The sequence below is a fragment of the Haliotis cracherodii genome, unplaced genomic scaffold, assembly GCF_022045235.1.
Source record: "Haliotis cracherodii isolate W230 unplaced genomic scaffold, xgHalCrac1.p SCAF_2, whole genome shotgun sequence".
NCBI classification, from domain to species: Eukaryota; Metazoa; Mollusca; class Gastropoda; order Lepetellida; family Haliotidae; genus Haliotis; species Haliotis cracherodii.
In genome coordinates this window covers 53,415,434-53,440,481 of record NW_027266275.1, presented here as the reverse complement: position 1 = coordinate 53,440,481, position 25,048 = coordinate 53,415,434, and the positions used below count along the sequence as shown (strand labels likewise).

Below are 25,048 nucleotides of genomic sequence, written 5' to 3'. Positions count from 1 at the left end.
GTGATAAATAACTATCAGAAATGTCAATTTACTTTGAGTGTCTGTTTTCTTTAATTTGGGTAGCATGAACTTACTCTTATGCAATGTTTTGTTTTTTAAAAAAAAAAGAGTTTTAGCTGTTTGTGTCACGTTTCATTCTGAACTCGTGATCGAACATTTAGAACAAACCACTGGACACCGTGCATGACCTTGAACTCATCAAAATGGCGGCAAATTGGAGCTCAGAAATTTTATGCAATGCAAATTATGTTTTTCTTTAAGAATAAATGTCATATTTTCAGAATTAAACATCCTTGAGCTTTATGTGTGATGTTCAAAACTTTTGTTAGATTTCGGAGTAATGTGTCTGAAATGGTTCGTGTCCTGAATGTTGCAGAAAAGAATGATGCTGCCAAATCTTTGGCAGATGTTATGTCAAGGGGAGGATATAGAAAGGTGAGGTATTATATCTGGGGGTATTGGAAGGTGTTATTGAGTGGTACATATTGTAATAGTGACATGTCTCTTACGTTAAAGAGCTAGGCTTCAACGTCCATCAGGATCAAATATCCTAAATTATGCCTTATTTATTATTTCATAAAGCAAAATATGATGGCACAGAGGGAATTGTATAGAAACATAGAAAAGGGCTACTGAAATATAGATACTACTGAAAAGTTCAAGTAGTTACATGAGTAACTGATGTCTTCCAATGCCAGATAAAACCGGCTTGTACTGTTAGAAGAGAAGATAATGGAATCCACAGATGATTTTTGGAAATTATGAAATTAGGTTAACCTTTGAAAATTAATTATTGACAGAAAGATTTAGTAGGATATTCCTTGGGTCTTCCATCCAGAAACAAAACAATGGGATAAGTAATTAAGTTGCAAGAAGCCAAAATTATACTATTTCTTCATGAGTAGTGAACATGTTTTTTTTCATGAATTTCAAGCATGTGTACAAGATTGTTTGTATTGTATCATGTTTTCAGCTAGTAAACCGGAAATAAATTTTCTTTCAGAGGGAAGGGTTTTCCAGGTTCAATAAGATTTACGAGTTTGATTATCGTATACTAAATCAACAATGTACCATGACAATGACTTCAGTGTCTGGACATCTCCTGGGGATGGACTTTGGAACTCAGTACAGGAAATGGTATGTTCTATTACAATTGCAGGGGTAGAAATTAATATTTTATTTACACCAGTTCACAAAACTGATCTGCAATAGAGTTGTCACCTACCTAATGGTAAAAGTGGTAGTCAGTAAGGAATGTTACAGTTTTTAGACTTATGGACTTTCATTAATTTTGATGTACTGATTTTTATTGAAATGTACATTTACTTTGTTGAAGGAGAATGTGTTATTGGGTTTATAATATCCTCATCATTTCCTACTTGCTGACCATGAAAAGTTTACATTTATTTTTTAAACATGTTAAAGTTGATATTTTAATTACCTACCTGGCCTAACAGTAGAGTCATACTGCTAATTTTGTACTTATCCTGCATTACTCCTTATTGCATTTAATGCTTTCCTTATGACAATAAAGGATAGTGCCTAGCGATGGTCTTGGGTGAAGAGAAAATTTGTTTTGTTTTCAAATCCCATTTTTAACATGGACCATCACCGCTGTCAAGTGACCTTGATGGAATATCACCTATCACATTACTGTCTGTCATGTAACAGATGATGTGTCTCAGCTGGGCTCCTCAACTGTTGGATTTATTTAGGCTGTTAGCTTCGGCTACCACACTAAATTATGTTGGCGTAAGATAAGGAGTAAATGCATTAAGGAGTAATGCAGGATAAGTATACAAATGTAAAAAAATATATAACCTTTTCCGGTCTTCATATGTTCCTGGACCGTAATTATGATAATGAAATAGTTGCTCTAAAGTTCATCAGTGAGTTATCATAAGTATGAATATCAGATGGATAGTGGGTTTTTCAAGGGATTAAGCATTTGTAGTAGTGATTAAGATAATTTAACAATTTCCCTTTTTACCATGTGTTTACTGAAATGAACCCATTTTTCTTTTCCAGGAACTCCTGTAGTCCCACATCTCTGTTTGACCTTCCAGTGTTCAAATCTTGTCCTGACAATTATGTTGACATCAAGGTGAGCAACACACAAGTTATCATTTTGTGTGTTTTTCAAAATGACTATCATTAATAGAATGGCAGTCAGATTTTATTTCTTATAGTTAGAAGTTAGAATATAACTGTAAAAGAAATCTTTCTTCTTCTAAGGCTGATTTGAAAATGTTTCTGTGATAATGAAATATGAAAGGTGTGCAATATTTGAAGTGTAGTATCTCTTGTGACACTTGCCAAGTGGCATGCTTCTCTCATGGCTTAATACACTTATGTTTTTTATCCCTATTTTTCATCTTTTTGGGAGATCATAAAGTCTTTCCAATTTAAATTCATTTTAACCTTTAAACCATGGCAAGTAAAAAAAAAGAGGCCTTCCAACTATACATTTGTCCTTGTAGAGATAGAAATGCTCCACTGCAATCATTATTTTCTTCAAACAGTTCTTTAACAGCACATCAGTTTCATCAGTTTTGATGTATTCATTTCTAGCGTACCCTGGAGAGAGAAATTAAGGGTTGCAGATATCTTGTAATTTGGACTGATTGTGACAGAGAAGGGGAAAACATTGGTTTTGAAGTGATCCAGGTTTGTCAGTCAGGTATGTTAGTTGGGGATTGTCCAATAAAATATTTACACCAGATGTTTTTCAAGGCTTAAAATGACAGATGAATAGTACATGTAATAACTTATCACCATCACTGAGGTTTAATGCCACTATTCTAGTTATATCACAGCATTTCAGCCTAATCTGAGAGCAAAGCCCGGAGTGGTGCAGGTCTCATACGTTTTCCACTTGAGTGAAACCCATGAGCACGGATATGGTGCTGAAAAACCTAGAAACATAATCGGGGCAAACCAGGAGTCAAACCCTTGATCATATGTGTCTAGCTTGCTCAGAGGGAACATCTCTGCACAGCAAATTAAGGCACTTTAGACGACTGGGCCACCCATGCCCCCTCAATTGCAGTTGCGTGTCTGCCATGTTTTCTGTGGAAATCTGCTCGTCATGGGTTCATGCACCAGACCCACTCAGTGATGATGCTTGGTCTGTCGTCCCTGTGCTCATGCTGGTTGGCTTCACTATGGCTATAAATATTGACAACCTGTATTACTTCAAGCTTGCTGAATGGAATTATTATTAAAAGCAGCATTTATCCCAGCTCCCTTATTCTTTGCCTGTTTTGTATATTTGTGATACATTAAGAACATTTCATTTATTCTTCTTCATGACATTTGTGTCTTTCTTTTTATTTAGTGCTTATCAGCTCAACCATATTAGCAACTATAGCTAATTGTCAGTCTATATTTTGGGTGTGCTAGTTAGGGTCACAAAATATTATTTGTATTTTGAATTGATCAACTAAATGTTGTACATATTTTGCAGGAGCTGTTGACAGAAGTTTATTTTAACAATTTTTATCTGCCTATAGAGGAAATTGTTTGTATGAGTTCTTCATGCATTTATTTTTGTATGTTTTACAGTGAAGCCAAATATAGAAATCTACCGAGCAAGGTTTTCAGAAATTACGCCCCAGTAAGTAATCCATGCTTCTCGTGCTTGTAGTTGAAGATAATTCAAAATCCAGATGTCTGGGGAAATAACGTCTATAGATAAAGATATGTCAGTGTGTGAATCTAATTATTAGATTTCATTCCCTCCTGCCTCACTACCAAACACCCTACAGCATAACCAGTACCAAGCCTGCTCATTTCTCTGAATGTACTATTATGCTTGATTGTAACATTGCAGTGCAGTGAACCGAGCCATCAGCAATCTCCAGGCTCCAGACAAGCGTGTGAGTGATGCTGTTGATGTTAGACAGGAGCTGGACCTCAGGATTGGTAAGCTGCTGTATCCAAACTCGCATTTACTATTTGCAATATCTAGTTCATCCTCTATTTCTCCTGGCCATGCTTTTTGGTAAACCTAAACTTAATTTCCTGTCCTTGATTTTCATTAACATTTTATCGTCCAATCAAACATCAAGATAAGGACAAAGGAAATGAGTATGTGAGGTCTTGACTTCCATCAAAATTATTTTTTACGGCTTTCTTTTGCGAGTGAGTCAGTTTTTCAATGTCTCTTGTAAAACTTTGTCATAATCAATGGGACTGGCTGTTACGTTGTTGATATCACATATGCGTACTCAACATTTGAAGCTTGCCTCCTGACTAACTTGCCTTCTGATTGGTCCATTAGACTGAGTAGCGCAGCAAATCAAAATGACAAATGAAAATCACGGATCAGTAATTTGAGTTTGCGAGAACGTGAATGGATACAGGGGCTAGTGTAGGTTTACCTAAATGCGAGCCTTGGAGATATAGAGGATGTATCTAGTTATTGGAACTGATAACACGCAGGTGCCAACATCATCAATACTTCACAGGTTTCCTCCATCATCCATGAATAGATACGTTCACTTTGTGGTTTGATGCTTGTCATCAATTTGAGTCTGTTAATGAAATGAGGCTGTGTATATGTTATTGAAATCAAATTGAGGTAAAGGTCATAAGGCGATCGTTCATTTCACACACAAAATATTGCAGATGTTTTATGAGCACTTACTGGTGAAAGCCCTTGCTGGTTTCCCTCGCGCCATACACAGTACAGCAGTCATATCATTACAGATTCACAGGTAGTGGAGGAACGTAGCGTATGCAAAGCATGACGTAATCACAATGAGCTTGCAAGGGCACAATGTCTGAAATAACTGCCTGCCTGTCTGCCCATGGCTGGTAACTTTTCTGTTGGGCTCCATGAAATTTTGCTCCACCTGCTGTCAGGCAATGAAGTTATTGTTTGCATTATTTCAATCAATTTGAATCAAGAAGCGATTTGTCCCTTTTTGTCGCGTCTTTTCAATATTCATTATGTCTCAATGACTGTCTTGTTGGATTTTGAAATTATTTCTGACACTGCAAGGACTTGAATATTTCCAGGACGATATGTGAAGGTGGTATTGGGATTCTCAGGTATTAGAACATGTGGTTTGTGAGCAAGGTGCTGATGTTTCTTTAGGTTTTATCAATATTAGTAAATTGTTGTTCAGGTTTACCGCCATGTTAATTAACTCAGTGGAAATACAGCTGACTGAAATGATATATATCGTAAACAGTTTCTCATTTACCAGTGACTCTCATTATCTTCAACCTTGTTTCATGAAATCAACTCAGAGCTGAACCTTATGAAATAACACACCTTCATCTTGACTTTGATAAAATGGAAATGGCCCTTTGAATATATGGGAAAATGTTAACAAAACAAGTTTTTAGTGATCATCTGATAAGGTCTTATTAAATGCACTTTCAATATTCTTTTAACTGTATAAAATACTTTTATGCTTCACTTTCACAAACCAATCAAGTATTTTGTGTTGCCAGCTGTCTGTCCTTTCAAACACAGGGTTAGAAGTTTTGTTTTGCTTTCACTGGTCTGCGCAAACTTTCTGTTGCAGAGTTGCCATCTGCCAAATCGTAAAAAGTGGTTGTCCACAAGGAATTGGTCAAGAGTCCTTCTTGAATTTTACAGGTCCCAGACTAGAGGACTTGTGTTTATTGAGAACACTGTTAACAAGCAGACCAGATGACACAGCAAAAAAAGTTTAAAAAGAATTTAGAACCCTTACATTAACCACAGTGTAATTACTTGACGCATGAAAAAACACCTCATAGGACTCAGATCAGATCAGATTGTAGGTGGTGAGGGCCCTTTCCGTGGTGGTAAATGTTGCATGTCATCTAGTCAGGAGCTTCTGTACCTGTGAGTACTCCGGTTTGTCAGCTACTTGAACTATGTCTTGAGGTAACTCCTCCAATATCATTCCTTCATATTCCTTCAGGTGCAGCATTCACAAGGTTTCAAACCCTACGTTTGCAGAAAGTGTTTCCTGAGCATTTAAGTCAACAGCTTGTAAGCTATGGCAGTTGCCAATTTCCTACACTTGGCTTTGTGGTGGAGAGATACAAACAGGTCCAAGCCTTTGTGCCAGAACCCTTCTGGAAACTTAAAGGTAAAATAAATATTACAGAATACAATAATTTGAAATGCAGGACATTGAAAGGAGTAAAATCTGTTGAATCTGATGAGTTTGATGGCTAAGTACATAAGTTTGAAAATATGTTTTTCAAATTCAAAGGTAAACCTACATTTTATTTGGCCAAACATGTAAATTACACTTGGAATGCAATTCTTCTTCCTGTGTATTTTTAAGTACCAGTTTTGTGAACGTCAACTTTCATTGTCTCAAACATGACAGGACCACAGCATGTTTATTTGACGACATAGGAGAAAAACAGACACTGCATGTTGAGTCAATTCAACTAGTCCACAGGAGAAACAACTTGTTGACATTTTTTTCAAGACCCTGGGATTAATATGAATATTAAAGTAGATATTAAAAGACAATTTTAAGCTTTTCCTATCTCACACTATGCATTCCTTCCTTCTTCTTTTGATCCAGTTCTGCAAAAATGCAATCATATTTTTTAATCATCTGCTGGTAGAACCTACTCGACATTTGTATCGACATTCGTCGCAATCTGCCCCAGTTGCTGAACCAACTCTACATTCGGATCGACTTTTGTCTCGATCTCAACCAAAAGCACCAACTCATCATTCGGATCAACCTTCGGAGATCAGTCAGTCTAATCAATGGTGGGATCGGCTTTCAGATTGACATCAAACTGTAGAACCTAATTGTTATTGGGATCGATATCATATCTTCCTTTGACGACTGCAACTTAATGGGACAGTTCACCAGGGAGAAACATCTGTTTTGCCAGAAGTATAATCATACTTTTTTCGACAGCAGAAAGAGATCCTCACTCCCTTTACCGTGACTGTCGTGACCAGTGCTAGTTGTCTCACAAATGCTCCCAGTGTACGCATCTCTCTAAGGAATAATTTCACATCTACCGTATTCGACCCATTAAGCGCCCCTCCCCCAATAAGCGGCACCCCCTTCTACACAGCTGTGTTTTTTGGAAAAAAGGGCGCACTATTCCCAAGAAAATACGGTAAGGCTTACTGATGAATTTACGCCAATTTGACCTGAATTGTCCCCAATAAGCGCCCATCCTTTCTGTCTTTTTTTAAGCTCCCTGGGCGCTTAATTGGTCGAATACGGTATATTCGCATACGTCAGAAGCAGAACACAGACCGGTGATCAAAGTAATTATTTAAAGCTACAGGGCTTGGATCATCAGCCACTAAGAAACCTAATGAGTTATTTAAATGGCAGTACGATTGACTATTTCAGCGGTCAATCGGACCAAGCCATCTACCATCACATCGTTATGTGTGGAGATGATATAGTTTCTAACAGTTTTTGTTTTTTTCTGATACGTCTCCTATATGGTTAGTTTTTTTTGGACCAGACAATCCAGTGATTGACAACATGAGCATTGATCTACGCTTTGGGATATGGTGACATGCATCAACCAAGTCAGTGAGCCTGACCTCCTGGTCCCGTTGGTGGCCTCTGACAACAAGCATATTCACCTCCTCCTAAAGCAAGCTTGGTCGAGGACAAACGAGCCACTCAGTGTGCCCAGACCTTCAACTGAAAGGAGATTGTCATTCCCCGTATCCAGGACTAGAATCGTCGATAGCCTTGTCTTAACAGGGAAGATCTCCCCAACACTTGTATAGAGGGTCCATTGAGTCCTGGGATCATCATTCACAACCATGATTATTTTTCACCTACAGATTCTAACCCTGGCTCATGTTATTGCAGTTCTATTATCGTTCGGTGTATCTGTACCAAGCAGATTATTGTTTGACGATGGTAGGTAATGTTACCATTTTCAGAAGACATCACTGAGAGAATGAGGATCAAATGGAGCCTTCGTCCTTTCATCAGTACAATCGACAAAGATTCGACTTTTGAAGCATCATATGTTACAGAGCTCAACTTGCTACTGCACCGGTTTTGTCCCACATTCTTCAGGGTACTGACTGCCTGTACACCATTATTCTTTGGAACTCAGGACACCACTTTGTCTGTCTACCATACATATCACGCTGTATTGTCATGTGATGTGTTTTTGTGTCCCTGGAGCATTGACCTTGTGTTAGGAAAGACTGCAGTATTTCCTGTCCCTGTGCAAAGGTGATTTTCATGTCACGTGTCAAGATCTCTCTGTTTAGTAAACAAGACTGATCATGCTTGAACTGGAACAGACTGTAGTACTTTGATGACTGCACAGGGAGTCACTCCCACCTAGTACTACACGTCAACATACCGACTATCAACCCAGGACAAGTCATTTCTCAGTTAAGGATTGGGAGTTGGTGAATAAGGACACGTTTTGGTTCGGCATTCATTCCCTATGTTCCTTCAAGGCAGAGCTTCTGGTAACACTGATGCACTTCCACTTCGATCAGCCGGCTTCATTTGACCGTAGAATTATGTATTCAGCCTCGATCAAAAAGATAGAGCTTTATCATACTTTCCACGATCATTATGTCAATTCTCAGACAATTGGTTGGGGAGTGCACTCTACATGTGACTGGACGTCGGACTGCAGGCGAACTCATCTCCACGTCGACAACTCAAAGTTCAAAGCAATTGTGTTAGCAATTACACATTGGATGACCTCTTCACAACCGGATTCAACCAGTCACCAGACACGCTTTATTTTTGCGTTTGGCACATCTCCAGAAGCTTTTCATAGCCAAGGCTTATTCTCGGAAGGTGGCATGGACTATCACTCAGGCACTAGAGTCCAGCTTGAGCGGCCTCGTCATGGGAAAGTCTTAATCGGCCATCGCTGGGACTTCATCACCAAGAACCAGCTTCCAGAACAACGAAGCGTAAAAAGAGATGCCAAGCTGGTTCACCCTATTGTCTGTTGGAAATAATATGTGAAGCCTGTCTTGTAGAACAAATTCACGTTTCACCTTTTTTAATATTCGGAATTGGTTACAAGTTGTAGCTGAATAGGTTTCCCTAGTTCAAATTTACGTTGTTCTATTTTATTGGGTGACGTCCTGTGTGAAGACACATAACACATGAGTTACCCACTGTTATGTCTTAGTAATGCAAATGGTTTTTTTCACTTGTGACAGTACACACCCATTCCCAAGTTCTTAGCTTAGCACCAGCTTCCTTGTGTACATCTCAGGGTTGTAGTCTTTAGAGACCCTGGTATATGTGCCCACCGTCCAACTGTGGGATAAATGCATTGTGTGAGATAGGATAAGTTTGGAAATTTGGAAATTTTACAATATATTGTACATTTATATATACTCACACGCTATATGCCCAGCCAACCATTCCTGCATCACGGTAACACCAGCCTATCTACTGATGTGGCAGGGTATGTCAGGTGAACAGGTCGCTTGGGGTCAGGTCACACATGATTACAGTGGTGCATGGCCCTTTGGTTAGGTGGTGACCTTGGTGATGCTGGGATGTGTTCGGGTTTTATGTTTTTTGAAGCTGGAAACTTTGTTTTGGGTTGTTTCCACTCCAGGTTCGAAAGGAGAATGAAGAAATGCATAGTGTGAGATAAGATAAATATATAAGTATACAATTTATTGTAAAATTTTCAATTATCACAAAGAATGTAAAGAAAACTATCATGATATGATTAGCTGGCTATCATTATATGTCATGGCGCCATGAGTGCTAGATATTACTATATACATGACATAAGTAAATATCTGGTTTACAGTGGCTCATATACTTGATGACATCAAGGCAGACTTCCTATGGAAAAGGTTTGTGTCGACAGATTTTATCATGTCAGTTTCTAATTGCTGAGTCACATCATGTTAGTTATTTTTTGGATTACATCAATTTGTGAGAGATAACAGGCGACAAGGGACTGTAGAGTATTTTTTTATTCTTTGGATAGTTTCCTAACAAAAACATTTATACAATGATAGAAACATTTTTGGTACATCCTTTTGGAGATGGATAAATAATTTTGTATGTGCTGTAGATAATGTAAACTTAATGATGATAAAAAGAGAAGGAAAGTCACATTTTTTTCAATCCATCCACTTTTTAATTTAATTATTTCTTCATACAAGATCATAAGAGAAATGATTGTGTGTTCTACTCTCTTACAGAAACCGCCTGTTTGACCATCTTGCATGTCTTGTGCTCTTTGAACAGTGCATAGAGGTATGCTTTTCACATCTTGTATCATTTCCCTTGATGTCTTTATCAAAAGAAATAACATGCACATCAAATGTTTGTAATGATTTCTCCTCCATACAACCCCATTAGAATCTTATACATGATACCTCTCTGTGTGGGATGATATGACAGAAGACAAAGGAGGTCAATTCAAGTAAACCCTGACCTTCCAGTCTATTAACAAATAAGGATTTTTCAATAAGGGTTCTTGAGCCAATCAGATGTCAGCTTCCAAAAATGAAGTCATGTCAGGGTAACCTTGACCGCCCAGTTTATTCTCAGTAAGGATCCATGGGTTCTTGAGCCAATCAGATGTAAAAAAAAATTCCCTTGATAGTACACCCTTTTGGGTGTAGATGCCATTGTCCTCAGACAGGATGTCTCAAATATCCACAACAATATAATATGGCCTTTATTAAATTCAATTAGGAACTGCCTCTTTATGTTCATTTTCAAGACACAGAAACCCAATATCCTGCTCTGAATGCTTTGTTCGGTCATACCAATAGTTTAGAACCCTCAACACTGATTGACTGTTTAAAAAATTCACCTGATGGGACCTTCTAAGGAGTCTTTGTTTAATATAACATTTATGTCCAAACAACTTTCCAGCTGTAGCTATTCCTTCTTTGTAAGCACCACAAATCCAATTTATAAGTTATCAGGCCTGACCAATTTAGTTACCGGTACATGTTTAACATCTTAAAAATAAAATAATAATTATTTAATCAGTGGAACACAGCGTTTAATATTTTCTTTTCTTTAGTGGTTGCACAGTGAAGTTCTGGCCTTGTGTTTACTATCCTGTGATGTGAAGTGTTCTTCTATCAAAAGCATTTAGCAACCTCTCGTTCTGCCTTGCAGAACCCAATAGCAACAGTGCTGGAAGTGAAGAGTAAAAACAAGAGCAAATGGCGACCCCAGGCTCTGGACACAGTGGTGCGTAGCTGAGGTGTTATGACTATGGGGATGTGATTAGACAATATATACTACCATATTTATGATGAAAGGGCCTGATGTCAACGATTTCTAGTGAAGAACAGGAATTATTCAACTTACTGGTAGTTGTTACCATGCTTTTAGAATTTATTTTTTAAGCGTATACCATGTATACTGGAACACATGTCTCTGCTGAAATAAAGGAATGCATTTAAGAATTTTCACCGGAATTCCCAGAATACTTCATGAGTAACAGTAATGCTGCTTGGAAATGGAGTAAGTATATTTTACAGGGGCCAAATACCCATGTGTGCATACAGTCTCAAGCACTGGTTGATCTGTACAAGATATGTGTTTTTGTGAGTGAGTGGATGAGTATGGTTTTACGCCGCTTTGAGCAATATTCCAGCAATATCACGGCGGGGGACACCAGAAATGGGCTTCACACATGTGTGTTTTTGTGTGGACAGTGATTAGTTGTACATTATTTCCAGGAAATGGGCTTCACACATTGTACCCATGTGTGTTTTCGTGTGGACAGTGATTAGTTGTACATTATTTCCAGGAAATGGGCTTCACACATTGTACCCATGTGTGTTTTTCGTGTGGACAGTGATTAGTTGTACATTATTTCCAGGAAATGGGCTTCACACATTGTACCCATGTGTGTTTTCGTGTGGACAGTGATTAGTTGTACATTATTTCCAGGAAATGGGCTTCACACATTGTACCCATGTGTGTTTTCGTGTGGACAGTGATTAGTTGTACATTATTTCCAGGAAATGGGCTTCACACATTGTACCCATGTGTGTTTTCGTGTGGACAGTGATTAGTTGTACATTATTTCCAGGAAATGGGCTTCACACATTGTACACATGTGTGTTTTCGTGTGGACAGTAATTAGTTGTACATTATTTCCAGGAAATGGGCTTCACACATTGTACACATGTGTGTTTTCGTGTGGACAGTGATTAGTTGCACATTATTTCCAGGAAATGGGCTTCACACATTGTACCCATGTGTGTTTTCGTGTGGACAGTGATTAGTTGTACATTATTTCCAGGAAATGTGCTTCACACATTGTACCCATGTGTGTTTTCGTGTGGACAGTGATTAGTTGTACATTATTTCCAGGAAATGGGCTTCACACATTGTACACATGTGTGTTTTCGTGTGGACAGTGATTAGTTGCACATTATTTCCAGGAAATGGGCTTCACACATTGTACACATGTGTGTTTTCGTGTGGACAGTGATTAGTTGTACATTATTTCCAGGAAATGGGCTTCACACATTGTACCCATGTGTGTTTTCGTGTGGACAGTGATTAGCTGTACATTATTTCCAGGAAATGGGCTTCACACATTGTACCCATGTGTGTTTTCGTGTGGACAGTGATTAGTTGCACATTATTTCCAGGAAATGGAGAAGCTGGCATCCAGGAAACTGAGGATTAATGCCAAGGAAACCATGAAGATAGCGGAGAAGCTCTACACACAGGGGTTCATCAGCTATCCACGTACAGAGACCAACATCTTCCCCAAGGAGATGGATCTTCAGAGCCTGGTGCAGGACCAAACACGAGACCCTAACTGGGGAGGTAGGGCACTGTTCTCACAATCTCGACATCATCCAGCTTTATGTTACTAGCTGATACAGCCATCATGTAACCATACTCATCAATTGGGAGAAGATCATGTACTCACACACTTGTCTGGTTTGGGATGAGTATTGCCAGTTAATTCAAGAATTTCTTACTGTCAAAGGATCATCTGAGTTAATTGAGTTAATGAGGTAATAATGAAGCAAGAGTTCTGTGAGGTCTGCTGCTTAGTGTAATGTTTGCTGAAAATTGACTGCTGCGGTCGCTATTGGTTTTCTCAATCACATGCATGTGACAGATGTGAGAGACTTTAAGATCATGTACGTCCTGTATAGTCCTGGGGAATGTTTCATTGAAGGTAATGATCACTTAGTGTGATACAAAACCTTGCATACTTATGATTGGATGTTGACGGAACGTAATATACATGATAGGGACGCGTCTGGACATTACATCAACTGTTTTCTAATCACTGAAGATAAACTTTTAGTCAAGACAGGAACACTGGGCGCTTAGCATGTTCAGGAACAGGTAGGGTGGGGAAGTGTTTCCATTGACTTGTAATGAGTATTTTACCGGTAAAAAAAGACTTGGACCAGTAATTCCAATTTATGTCCCTATAATGTATATTACGTTTTGTCAACATCCAATTAAAAGTACCGTATTCGACGTAATAAGCGCCCAGGGCGCTCTCTAAATGCGAAATAGGGGGCTCTTATTGGAACATTTTTTGGGTGGGAAAAAAACAGAGTTGAAAGATAAATTTTGTGGTTTATGCTGACAGCCTGAAATGTTTAAATACCAGCGATACATTTTTGCAGAATTTAATTGCTCATAATTAAGGGTGCATATAACGCACGAGTGCGTATTATACATGAATAAATAAGTGTTGTGTACATTGATCAATCGGAAGAGGTGCTAAATGGGAATGTTGGGAATGCTTGTCTTTTATCATGAGGGTTTCATGTTGTCTATTTAGGGCAAGGGAAATTTATTTAGAGACTTCGTCTTGAATAAAAGTGAAATGTTGAACATGATGTTGAAAAACTTAGGAGCAGGAAATTTTCATACATTTTGTATTTCAAGGTTGGGACTGACAAATATTGGAGGGGATTGGTAGTTGCCAGTCCAATGGCAGTTTCAAAAGCTAGCGGGAACACTGCAGGGGGCTGTTTCTATGTTAGCATGTAATGCATGTAATCCAAACATCTTTGTTGTTTGTTTCTGATCTTTAATTGGTCAAAAACTGAATAACCACTTTTGTAGAGAACATAATGCCCATCTTAACACTCGACACATAGCACATCCATAAGAATAAGGTTCAATGCAAGATAACGAAACCTCCTTCTTTTGTTTGTTTGCTTTAGTTAGCATTGATGGCCTACATTGCTTACATTATTACCAGGTTTTGCACAAAGAATCTTGGATCAAGGCCTTCATCCACGAAATGGCAACAAGACTGACAATGCCCATCCCCCAATACATCCCATCAAGTACACGGCCACTCTGCAGGTAACTCCTGCACTAGGTCCATCTGAATTGGTTACCCTAAACTGCTATATTGTTTGTAGGTGAAAATAAATGCTAAATCCTTACTTACTGCTTTTGCTGTCCGATCTATTGATATTTTTTGCCATGCCAAAGTCAACCCTTACAACATGTACAAAATTTCCTTTTTATTAAGTCTCATTAAAATAAGATCTTAGTGCTTGGTACAACTAAACACAGATCTGAAGATATCCCATTACAGGTCATGGGAACAACCTTACATATGACCAGTCAGAGTGTCTAGTCTTGCAACTTTGAAAAGGTTAACATGGTATACCCAATGACAATTATGGACCTTTGTGGCTGATTCCGTCAAAATCATTGTCTATCTCTTGCTTCAATGGGATAAATATTGAAGAGACTTTCCATATCCAACAACAATCTCTGCCATCTTATAAACATTTCAGAATTTTCTTTTGTTCACATTTCAAATTTTGAATCTAATACTTTGTCAAAATATGTTTCTAAGCATTTTCTGGAATGAAGATGCCAGTTTGAAACTAGTGCTGTAAAGCTTGTGAAAGCTGTTTTCTGATTGGCTAATGTTGCCATCTTATAAGTCATTTCATTGGTCAATCAAAATTTGGAAAGGTTAGTCCGACATGACATGAAATGGGATGTCCTCAGATCTTTGTGAAGCGGTATTGAGCACTAAAATCTGTCTTTAATGAGGTAGTTCAGGAAATAATCTTTTGCAATTTTTAGTTTCAACTGTAAAACATTACGAAACTATTGTTAAGTTGCTTAAATGTCATATAAAATTGAACTCACCTTTGATTTATTGGTACATTTAGTAGATATCATAGAATCTTTGATGTGTGTTAAAGGGAAACGATCAGCGTGTGTATGAGTTCGTGGTCCGTCACTTTCTGGCGTGCTGCTCCCAGGATGCCCAGGGCATGGAGACGACAGTTGATATCAACATAGCAGAGGAGAGGGTAGGGGAAATTACAATTGCTATGTAATGAGAATCTTATTAGGTAAATATTCTCAATTGATCAAATTTGTAATCAAGCATCCCCTTGGGATCATGTGCTAGAATTGGTTCCCATTAACCAGTGCTTGTCTTAAGAGTTGACTAAATGTTTTGGGTAGCCTGGATTTTGCTGATTGTGTGTAATCGTGCATTAATGGTGTTCATTTGTTGCTCATGCTGTCAACCACTAGTTTTTTTTAACCAGATTAAGATAACTGGAATACTGCTGACCTACAGTGTTGTACAACACTAACGTACATGTGCTTGCTAGCTTATTATGCCCTCTTTCTCACTTAAGTGAATGTGTTAATGTTCCCTAATGTCAGTTCACAGCCAGTGGTCTGATGATCATTGCCAGGAACTACCTTGAGGTCTACCCATATGAGAAATGGAATGCAAAGGTAAGATTAGTGACTGAAAATTAAAGATTTTATATTCATTCCCACCAACTTTTTTAACCCTGGACCTCTCGCCCTTGACATTGTTATAATTTCTTAGGGAGAGGAATATCAAGAATTAAGAGTGTCCTTTTGAAATGTTGGCCTTTGTGCCAGTGTTGTGGAATGCCACCGGAGGAGTGTGTTTTCAAATAACTGGATCAATTTTTTTTTTCGAAAATGTTTTTATCTGACCCATTCATAACTTAAGATATGAGGCCTATATTAAACACAATTAACTGTGAATTCAAAATGTTTTTGCTGTAATGTGTTATCGGTTTACGGTGAAATGATAACATAAGGTTGTTGCTTATACTTGGCTTGTTTCCCAACATACTTATACAGAGGTGACCCATTACCGCTTAAATAAGACCCATGGAGATTTGGGTTAGAATTGATCTTCAGCAACCCATGCTTGACGTAAGAAGCAACTATGCTTGTCATAAGAGGCAACGGTTGCTGAGTTGGTTGATGCATGTCATTGTATCCCAACTGTGTGAATCAATGCTAATGATATCGAATCACTGGATTGTCTGGTCCAGACTCGATTTTTACATATACCGTGGCTGGAATATTGCTGAGTGTGGCATTAAACAAAAAACACTTACATAACAGGACCACCAACAATGGGTTTCCTACTTTGTGAAATATTAGGGTATTTCTGGAATACCTGGAGTTCACACACTCCTCCAATTCATACGGTGACCACAGGTATTTATATTTAACGACTTCTTTGCAGGAAATTCCTATCTACAAGCAGGGAGATCAGTTTGAACCAAGTTCTATTGAGGTAAGCAGGAAAAAAGAAAAGCTCCAATAAATGAATGTGATAGTGCGAAGTCTCTAAGAAACTCTGTTAACACAGGGTTAGCAATTGGCACTAGTCCTGTAGTCCTTGCCAAACTGCTTAATTGTTAAGGTATCAAGGACTTGTAGAAATGTGACATTTTTAAGTGTTTTGCTATTTGTTATCATTATAAGGACTAGTGGACTAAAAGTGTTAGTTTCTGCGGCTGTAACATGGTTAAAATCTTGTTGATTTTATTGTTTTGTGATGAGTTTCCCCTTTCCCAGATGGCGTGTAGCGAGACAGTGCCCCCTCCTTTGTTAGCTGAAGCAGACCTGATAGCTCTCATGGAGAAACACGGAATAGGTGGGTGCACAGTTTGTCAGTCCACATTTTAGTTTTGTTGAAAATCAAAATAAACCTCTGATACATCCTCTATTCTCCAGTAGGTGAGTTTTTTGTCTCCATTCCATAGGATAAATACCAAGGACCCAGTCGTCACCACAGCTTCATTTCGGAATGACGTCACCATCTGTCCTATCTTTGTCTTAGCACATAATTTCTCTTCCTGATGAATTTTTGTATTTGATTGTGCGTCTGTTTTTCAGCATTGTGCCCTTTGAAGGCTCCTACGATAGCGATTGTGTCCAGGGTACTTATCGACATAAAATTGAGATATAATCAAAGACGCTTCAGATATTGAGATGAAATTTAGCTTGCCAGAACTTTCAAGTGTACAGAATGAACAATTACCATTGTGTGTTGATATTCCAGGTACTGATGCCACCCATGCAGAGCACATTGAAACCATCAAAGTCCGAAGTTATGTCGGTCTCCGGCCTGATGGACGTTTTGTGCCTGGGCAACTAGGGATGGGGTTAGTGGAAGGTTAGTAGGTGTATGTCCTGGTGAAACAGACGGTTGTTTAGTACACTCAACACTATGACTACCATAGTTCTGTCACAAACATTAAATTAAAAGGCAAGTAAAGTCAATATAGCAACTTTGCAGAATTTAATGCTTTTAAGGGACACCTAATCACAATTTGTTGACCAAACTTAAATTTGAAAAAGGGAAATTTTAAAATTTATCCTATGCATTTCTTCCATCTTCTTTCGATCCTTATTTGGAACCGTGGTTGAACAAAGTCTCCAGCTTCTAAAAACATTTTGCCCAAACATATCCCAGCAGCACCATGGTCGCTACCCAAACAAATGGGTCACGCACTGTAATACTGTGTTGTGACCATACACAACATGATCACCTGACTACCCCTGCCACATCATTCTCTTTTTCATCACCACCCTGTGGAGACGTATTGAGTTGTAGAGAATACATTTTGTTCTTTTTAAAGTTGTGTAAGCTACCTCTGCATTCATTGCAGTGAAGTTGGCTACAAAATGCAAATTTGAATTTGACCACTGACCTCTTTACATGCTAGTGCGCCACCAGCTCATCACACCAACCATTAGAACCCATTTGATCTGATCGCCTACTCCCCAGCATATATGATCTTATTTCCATGGGCCGATACCATATAGGTCAGAAGATATGCCTTGATGATTCCCACTGCCCCCTACTTTTTTGGCATTGTGTAAGAACATTCTTACTTACCGTAATGCTTTTATTGATTGGTTGTGAAAATAAATCTTGTGGGAAAATTTGCAATGTTCATACTGCTTTTTTGGTCTCAGGACTAATATGTAGTATGGTGAGTTTTAGAAACATATTGATATACCAAGGCTTATAACCCAACTAAATTAGCCTTGAAAATGATCTGAGTTGAAAGCCTTGAAAAGGCCTTGAATTTTAATGTTCCATATCTGTATGAACCTTGTACCACAACTAAGGCATTGACTGTTTGTTGCAGGTTATGATGAGATGGGATACCAAATGTCCAAGCCGCACCTCAGATCTGAATTGGAAGCCGACCTACAAAGGTAAAGTGGAGAGGCTTTATAGGCCTTTCAGTTGGATATAAACATGACAAATATAAACAAGTATTATTATTCTAGGTGACGACAACTTCTTTATTATCCATACACAATATTTCAGGGCTACTTCATCAGGTGAAAGGTAAAGATGTGCTTTTGGACCAGGTTTGCATTTCTTGGTTTACAGATTTTTTGTGTAAAAAGTCCTAGTTGGGAGGTGGTGAAGAAATAGAAACAAAAGATACTTAAGTTTTATTTTGTTTTGTTCTTCAAAAAGGTCAGTGTATGTTATGAGTTTGTTGCCAGTGAGCAGTGTAAGACAAGTTGATTTTGTTGTTCAACCAGTTGCCTGAGTGATATGGACCTGAGGCACAGGTACTGATGTATGAGGAAGTGTTGCTTGTATCAGTAACACGAGTGAAACCTTCAAGTTTGCTGTGAAGCTATTCCAACAGTATCAGGGCATGGGACACCAGCAATGGCCTTCATACATTGTACCCTTGTGGGGCATCGAACCTGGGTCTTCAGCCTGACGAGTGAATGCTTTAACCAATAGGCCTCCCTACTGCCCCTGTATGCTGTGAAGACCTCTCAAACATATGGAAATCAAAGATGTGTTTTTGGCTGATGTCAGTTTCATTCCCATTAATAGTTGCTTTCTGTGTTATAAGTTGCTTTTTGCAATACATGAAATACCACATTGTGATTTATATTTCTTTTCTTAGGATTTGTGAAGGGCGAAAAGATAAGAATAGTAAGTTGGTTTTATTCTCTTCAGTTCTCAGCATGTTATCTTTACTGTATTCAATGTAATAAGCACCCCGCTCTAATTAGCGCCCACAGCAATATTTGCTAATATATTGGCTGGTGAACAATCCCAATTAGCACCCCTTCCGATTGATAAATGTACACAAGACTTATTTATCCGTGTATAATACACACTCGTGTGTTATATGCACCCTTAATTATAGGCAATTAAATTCTGGAAAATATATCTGTCGTGTATTATACGCACATACTTATCTTTGTATCATTTGAGGCTGTCAGCATAAACTACGAAATTTCAAATCTTTCTACTCAGTTTTTTTCTCTCACCAAAATTATATTCTAATAAGAGCCCCTATTTCTAATTTTGAGAGCGCTCCAGGCACTTATTACGTCAACTACGGTAATATCAAAGGACAGATTCTATCTATACAAATTCCCATTATTTCTGTTTTATATGGTCCAAGTCCATGATAAAGTAAAGTTTATGTATAAACAGTACATAAAAGTACTCCTTTACTTTCTAGTTGTACTGCGGGAGCAGATTGAGAAGTACAAGGCTGTGTTTATAGAGGCGAGCCAGCAGGTGATGTAACAGTGTTATCTCCCTTGTCCGCTGCTTGTTGTGGGAACAATCCTGACAAACCAGTTTACCTAAGTGGAAACATTCTCAATTATCCAGTGTATTATGTTTCCATTCCATGACAATAGATATTATTATTCAATATATTATAACCCATGAGCCACCATAGATTTGTTTTGAGACTGATGCAAATGGCTTGTCACTATTGATGTCCATTCATGGTCTGCTTATGAGCAAGAGGGATTCTGTTAATTTTGTTTGTTTGTTTGTTTGTTTAACACTACACACAGCAATATTCCAGGTACATGATGGTGGTTTGTAAATAATAGTCTGGACCAGACAATCCAGTGACATCATGATCATTGATCTTGGCAATTGTGATATGATGACCTACATCAACCAATTCAGCGAGCCTGACCACCCGATCCTGTTAGTCATCCCTTATGACAAACATTGGTTGCTGAAGACCAATTTTAACCTGGCTCTTGATTCAGGCCAGGCCAGGTCAGGCCAAAGCCGTTGTGGTAAATGGGAGATATTGTACCAGAATAATTGAGGATGGAATCAAATCTGTTGAAGTGGAAACAGAGATGGAGAGTATTACCTGAAATGTAAATGCTCAGCTGGTTAAGAAATTATGTCTTCTGTACGACTTTGTTTAAGGCCAACAATTTACCACCTAGCCTGGGTTCTGTTGTTCTGCGTTTGTGATGTCATTTTATGCTGATGTCATAATGAGCTAAATGTCTGCTTCTTGTTTCTTTTACTGACTAGCTTAAGTTTCATCTTGGGTAATTTAGGAATGACAAATTATCTTGTATGATAATTTCCTTATTAACTGACCCGTGAATATCTGGGAAGAGAATAGGTTTTCAGCAACCCATGCTTGCCGTAAGAGGCGACTGTGCTTTCCGTAAGAGGCGACAAGTGGGATCAGGTGGTCAGACTCGCTGACTTGGTTGATGCATGACATTGTATCCCAATTGCCTAGATTGATGCTCATGATGTCAATCACTGGATTGTCTGGTCCAGATTCAATTATGTACAGACAGCCATCATACAGCTGGAATATTGCTGAGTGTGGTGTTAAACAACAAACAATCCATGTTCACCTTCTAGCATTCATGTATAATGATGTTATAATCAGGCCTTGAAGCTGGATGAAGCTCTGTCGCAGTACTTCGGACAAGCTCATGCTCTCACAGGAGCTGAAGGTAGGTGGAAGGACCTTCTTAGATGCTGTGTTGTTTAGGCCACACTTAATTTTTGCTGCGATAGGCCCGTCAACTACATTGTTTAAGTATTCAAATCTCTTTTAGAGGGTAGTTGAGATCAAGGGACATGGATGTTGTTTTATATCACAGTCAGCAATGATCCACCTGTATGTGCAAATCATCAGGTTTGGACTGATGACAGCATGAGCAATGATCCACTGGTCACCTGATCCATTAAGCTGGCTGAGTGACAAGCATGAGGTTATGGGTTTTTTCCCGTTAATTTCACATCAAGAATATGCAGGCCATATTTATTTTTTTTAAATGAGATTTGGTGGGTCAAGTTTTGTATTTAGCATGTTATATGTTGACAGTATGTATTGGAATTGTTACTGTTTCCAGTGACAGACATTGCTGGTCCAGCTGTTGTCCGCAGATGTCCACTGTGTGGTCAGGACATGGCTCTGAAGGCCAAGAAAGATGGTAAAGGGTGAGTGGCCATGCAATTCTGCCTCCATCACCTTTCCTATGGTAATTCAGGGGTTTTGGATATTAATTTGGATGTTTTTAGAGTCAGTGTCGGCTCAGTAGAGACAAGGGACAAGAGACAATTGGCAGTCCTAGCAAGTCTTCATTGAAGTAATTCTTTTGTCTTCCAACTCAAATTTCCAGCTGCTGATCAATCCTAGCACTTGAAGCTCTCAATTCTACTGTTGAACCTATTCGACAGAGTGTTACTCGCTGTGTTGCTACTGTCAAACCCTTTCAACAGGCGACGCCCCAAAATAACACTTACTATAACTACTTTCCATGTAGCCTTTATGTATCATTTATCTGTATGTTTGAAAATGTCAGGATGTTTTTATATGACTATGTGTATTTTTCTATCAGATATTAATGTGCAAAATATTGGTTCAAACGTCCCTTGTTTAATGAAGCATCAATCGTTTGAAATCCCCCACCCTCTTTACAGTGCCTGATGCTAAAATTAATCCAGCAGTCAGAGTTAAGAAGCTTGAAAACAATCCAACACTCTAACAGTTAAAGGGTCACCCGATCTACACAGATTCAGTATTGTGTGTGGCACAGGACACTGATTACAAGGTCTACACCTGGGCCCACTTGCCTTGTTGTGCCACAATTATTGTACATCTGTGTTAAACAGGTGGAGTTACAATAATTGTAGCTCAGATAGCTTTGTACAAGTGGGCTGCTGTCAACTTTCCTGACTAGGAGCCCAGTTATCTAGTGCCATACAATTCAACTGCAAAATATTATTCATGTCATATTTGTGCTACTAGCATGAAATCAAAACTTAAATTATAGAACCCGTAAGCTTTGTATGGCCATGCTTCTGGGACAGGTGCAGGAACCAGGTTGAAACCCAGGCTGTTCCAAAACCAATTAAGACTGGTAACAATTCCATCCCTCCTTGTTCAATGGAACTCTGATATGCTCGTTTCCTGAAATTATGGAACAAGATTGAATCCTCTAAAATGTGATCGTGTAGTTATGTACCGACATTGGGGTACGATGGCATGCTGTAAATCTGTTAAGTCACTTTTATTTATTTAATTTTTTACAGCTTTTACATTGGCTGTATGGGGTACCCTCAGTGCCGTGCTGCCATCTGGCTGCCAGAGTTCGTCCTCCAGGCTGACATAGCAGAGGAGACCTGTCCTCAGGTAGGATACCTTTCTAACACCTGATTAATGATGAGATACAGGTTGGATGCTATATATTAACCTCCAGTCAACTGGCGCAGGGTTAGAACTTAACAGGAGCCCGCGAGTACAAATTTCCCATTGATTTTACATTACAAAGGCATTTATTTTTTCCCCTGGCCTTGCAAAGCTTTTTAGTTTAGTTATATAATCCCCTGTAGTCTACCACTAGGACCTTGAGTCAACTACTAGCAGGCCTTGCTACGACCTCGATATCATCAACAGAAGTATGACAGTATATCTGGAGGGGCGTTGGGGTAGCCTAGTGGTTCTAGCGTTCGCTAGTCACGCTGAAGACCCGGGTTCGATTCCCCACCTGGGCGCAATGTGTGTAGGCCATTTCTGGAGTCTTCCGCCGTGATATTGCTGGAATATTGCTAAAAGCGGCGTAAAACTATACTCACTCACTCAGTATATCTTGCATAGACAGACACATGATGTTTTAATTACTGTTTGTACTTTTCACGCTTTTTGCATCACAAGTGATGATTACCTGTCTTCCTCCACCTTCAGTGTGGTCCAGGACCGGTTCATCTGATCAAGTTCAGGTTCAGACGAGGATCAACACCACCCATGATACCCTCTGAGTAAGATTGTTTGATCGTGATGTCAAGAACAGCACATGTAAATCTTTACAATATGAAACAAGTTTCCAGAATGCTCATATCTAACTTGAAGAACTGAAACTTCTTTCATGTCTGTTTAATTTTGACATTTAAGCAATCCTGTTTATTTCTGGAATAATGCTGACAACAATGTTACAGAACAAACTCTACTGTAAAGCAACATTAACTCTTTCTATGTAAAAGCATATTTGGGTTTCTGCTAATAGACACACTGGCTGTATCGGTGGTTGTGATCACATGCTGACAGAAGTCCTCAATATTCAGCCTCTCGCTGCCAGAAACAACAGTAAGTGTTCCTCATAATAATGCACAGATTTATATAATAAACTAATTCCACACTCGAAAGCATGCTCAAAGCACAACATTATTACCATGGTCAATGATCAGTGTGCACTCAATTTTTATTCTCAGCTCCCTGTGGAGTAAACAATCCAAGCTGCCAGTAAGACGCAAGGATGTTTACTTTCACATTACCGTTTCATTCTGCCGGGTATTCATTCATCAATGGATGAACAGAGGCATATTTTGAACAAAGTCACTTGCCCCTACAGACACCACTTGTACATCAGTGTGGGGCAGGACCAAAGCCCTAGACACTCTCAGCAGTCACCCATCCAACTAGTCTCCATGATTTGTGACCTGTGTGCTGTACACAGGACATGTGCCTCCACTACTGCTCTGTGAATGATATTTCGGACCTTGTTGGGAAATTACATTTTGTGAGATGAAATAATCATAGCATTGATAAAGGAAATTATTAGGCTCAGTTACTATATATTGTCACTATATATTGAAATGTTGTAGTCCAATATTTAAAACTATAAACCAGGAACAGAGAAAATGAAGTAGAGCAATGTTTTGTTTATGATCTTTTGGAGTGTCAGTGTTCTTGCAAATATCTTAAATCCAGCACTTGTTTCTACCATCAAAACTCACATTTAACTGATATTTTAGTTTTGATCTTATGTGTATTTTGTTTTAGACACCAGCTCTCAAGCCAACACATCATTGCCCAGGAGAAACATGAACATGTCCGACAGTGGCTACAGCAGCAGCAGTAACACAAGCATCACCAGCAACAACACACAACAACGCAGACCACAGAACAGCAACAACACACAACAACGCAGACCACAGAACACCAACTCAAGCGGAAATAACTCTACTAATAGAGGCTTCTCCACAAACACAAACTCTTCCTATAACAATAGTTCAAGAAACAATACATCTTTCACTGGTAACCACAGGGGAGGTAACTCTCGGCCACCTCTGACAACCATGCCTCAGCCTAATCCAATGGCACCTGGTGGAGGACCAGGAGATTCTGGGTCTGCCATTGTGTGTAACTGTGGCACTGATGCCATGCAGCTGACTGTCAGGAAGGAGGGACCTAACACAGGTTAGACTACTATAAACCCAATGGGGAATCTGGGTTAGATTTGGCCCCAACAACCTATGCTTGTTGTTCGAGGTGTATGCTAAGAGGATCAGGTGGTCAGACTCTGTTACTTGGTCAGCTGCGAGTCATTGTACTTCGACGGCATGGAACATTATTCACAGGTTTATCTGGCCCAGATATGATTATTTACAGGCCACAGTTATATCTGGACTGTTACTGCATGATCTGTTAACATCCGGGTAGAGAATAGGTCTTCAGCAACCCATGCTTGTCACAAGAGGCAAC

At 38.9% G+C, this 25,048-nt stretch overlaps 1 protein-coding gene across 1 annotated transcript; it reads left to right on the top strand.

Moving 5' to 3' along the window:
* The first annotated feature begins 242 nt into the window (after window positions 1–242).
* Window positions 243–24,768, top strand: LOC139469263 (DNA topoisomerase 3-alpha-like). The gene is made up of 26 exons (XM_071251407.1): window positions 243–435; window positions 1,004–1,137; window positions 2,029–2,104; window positions 2,572–2,680; window positions 3,565–3,616; window positions 3,833–3,924; window positions 5,922–6,092; window positions 9,760–9,805; window positions 10,160–10,214; window positions 11,094–11,168; window positions 12,587–12,767; window positions 14,176–14,282; window positions 15,146–15,256; window positions 15,621–15,695; window positions 16,471–16,521; window positions 16,806–16,884; window positions 17,293–17,406; window positions 18,389–18,458; window positions 19,178–19,206; window positions 19,745–19,803; window positions 20,948–21,014; window positions 21,417–21,504; window positions 22,600–22,699; window positions 23,252–23,325; window positions 23,571–23,650; window positions 24,347–24,768. Exons 1-26 carry the CDS (start codon window positions 310–312, stop codon window positions 24,766–24,768), a joined length of 2,643 nt encoding a protein of 880 aa, XP_071107508.1. The 5' UTR covers window positions 243–309.
* The last annotated feature ends 280 nt before the right edge of the window (window positions 24,769–25,048 follow it).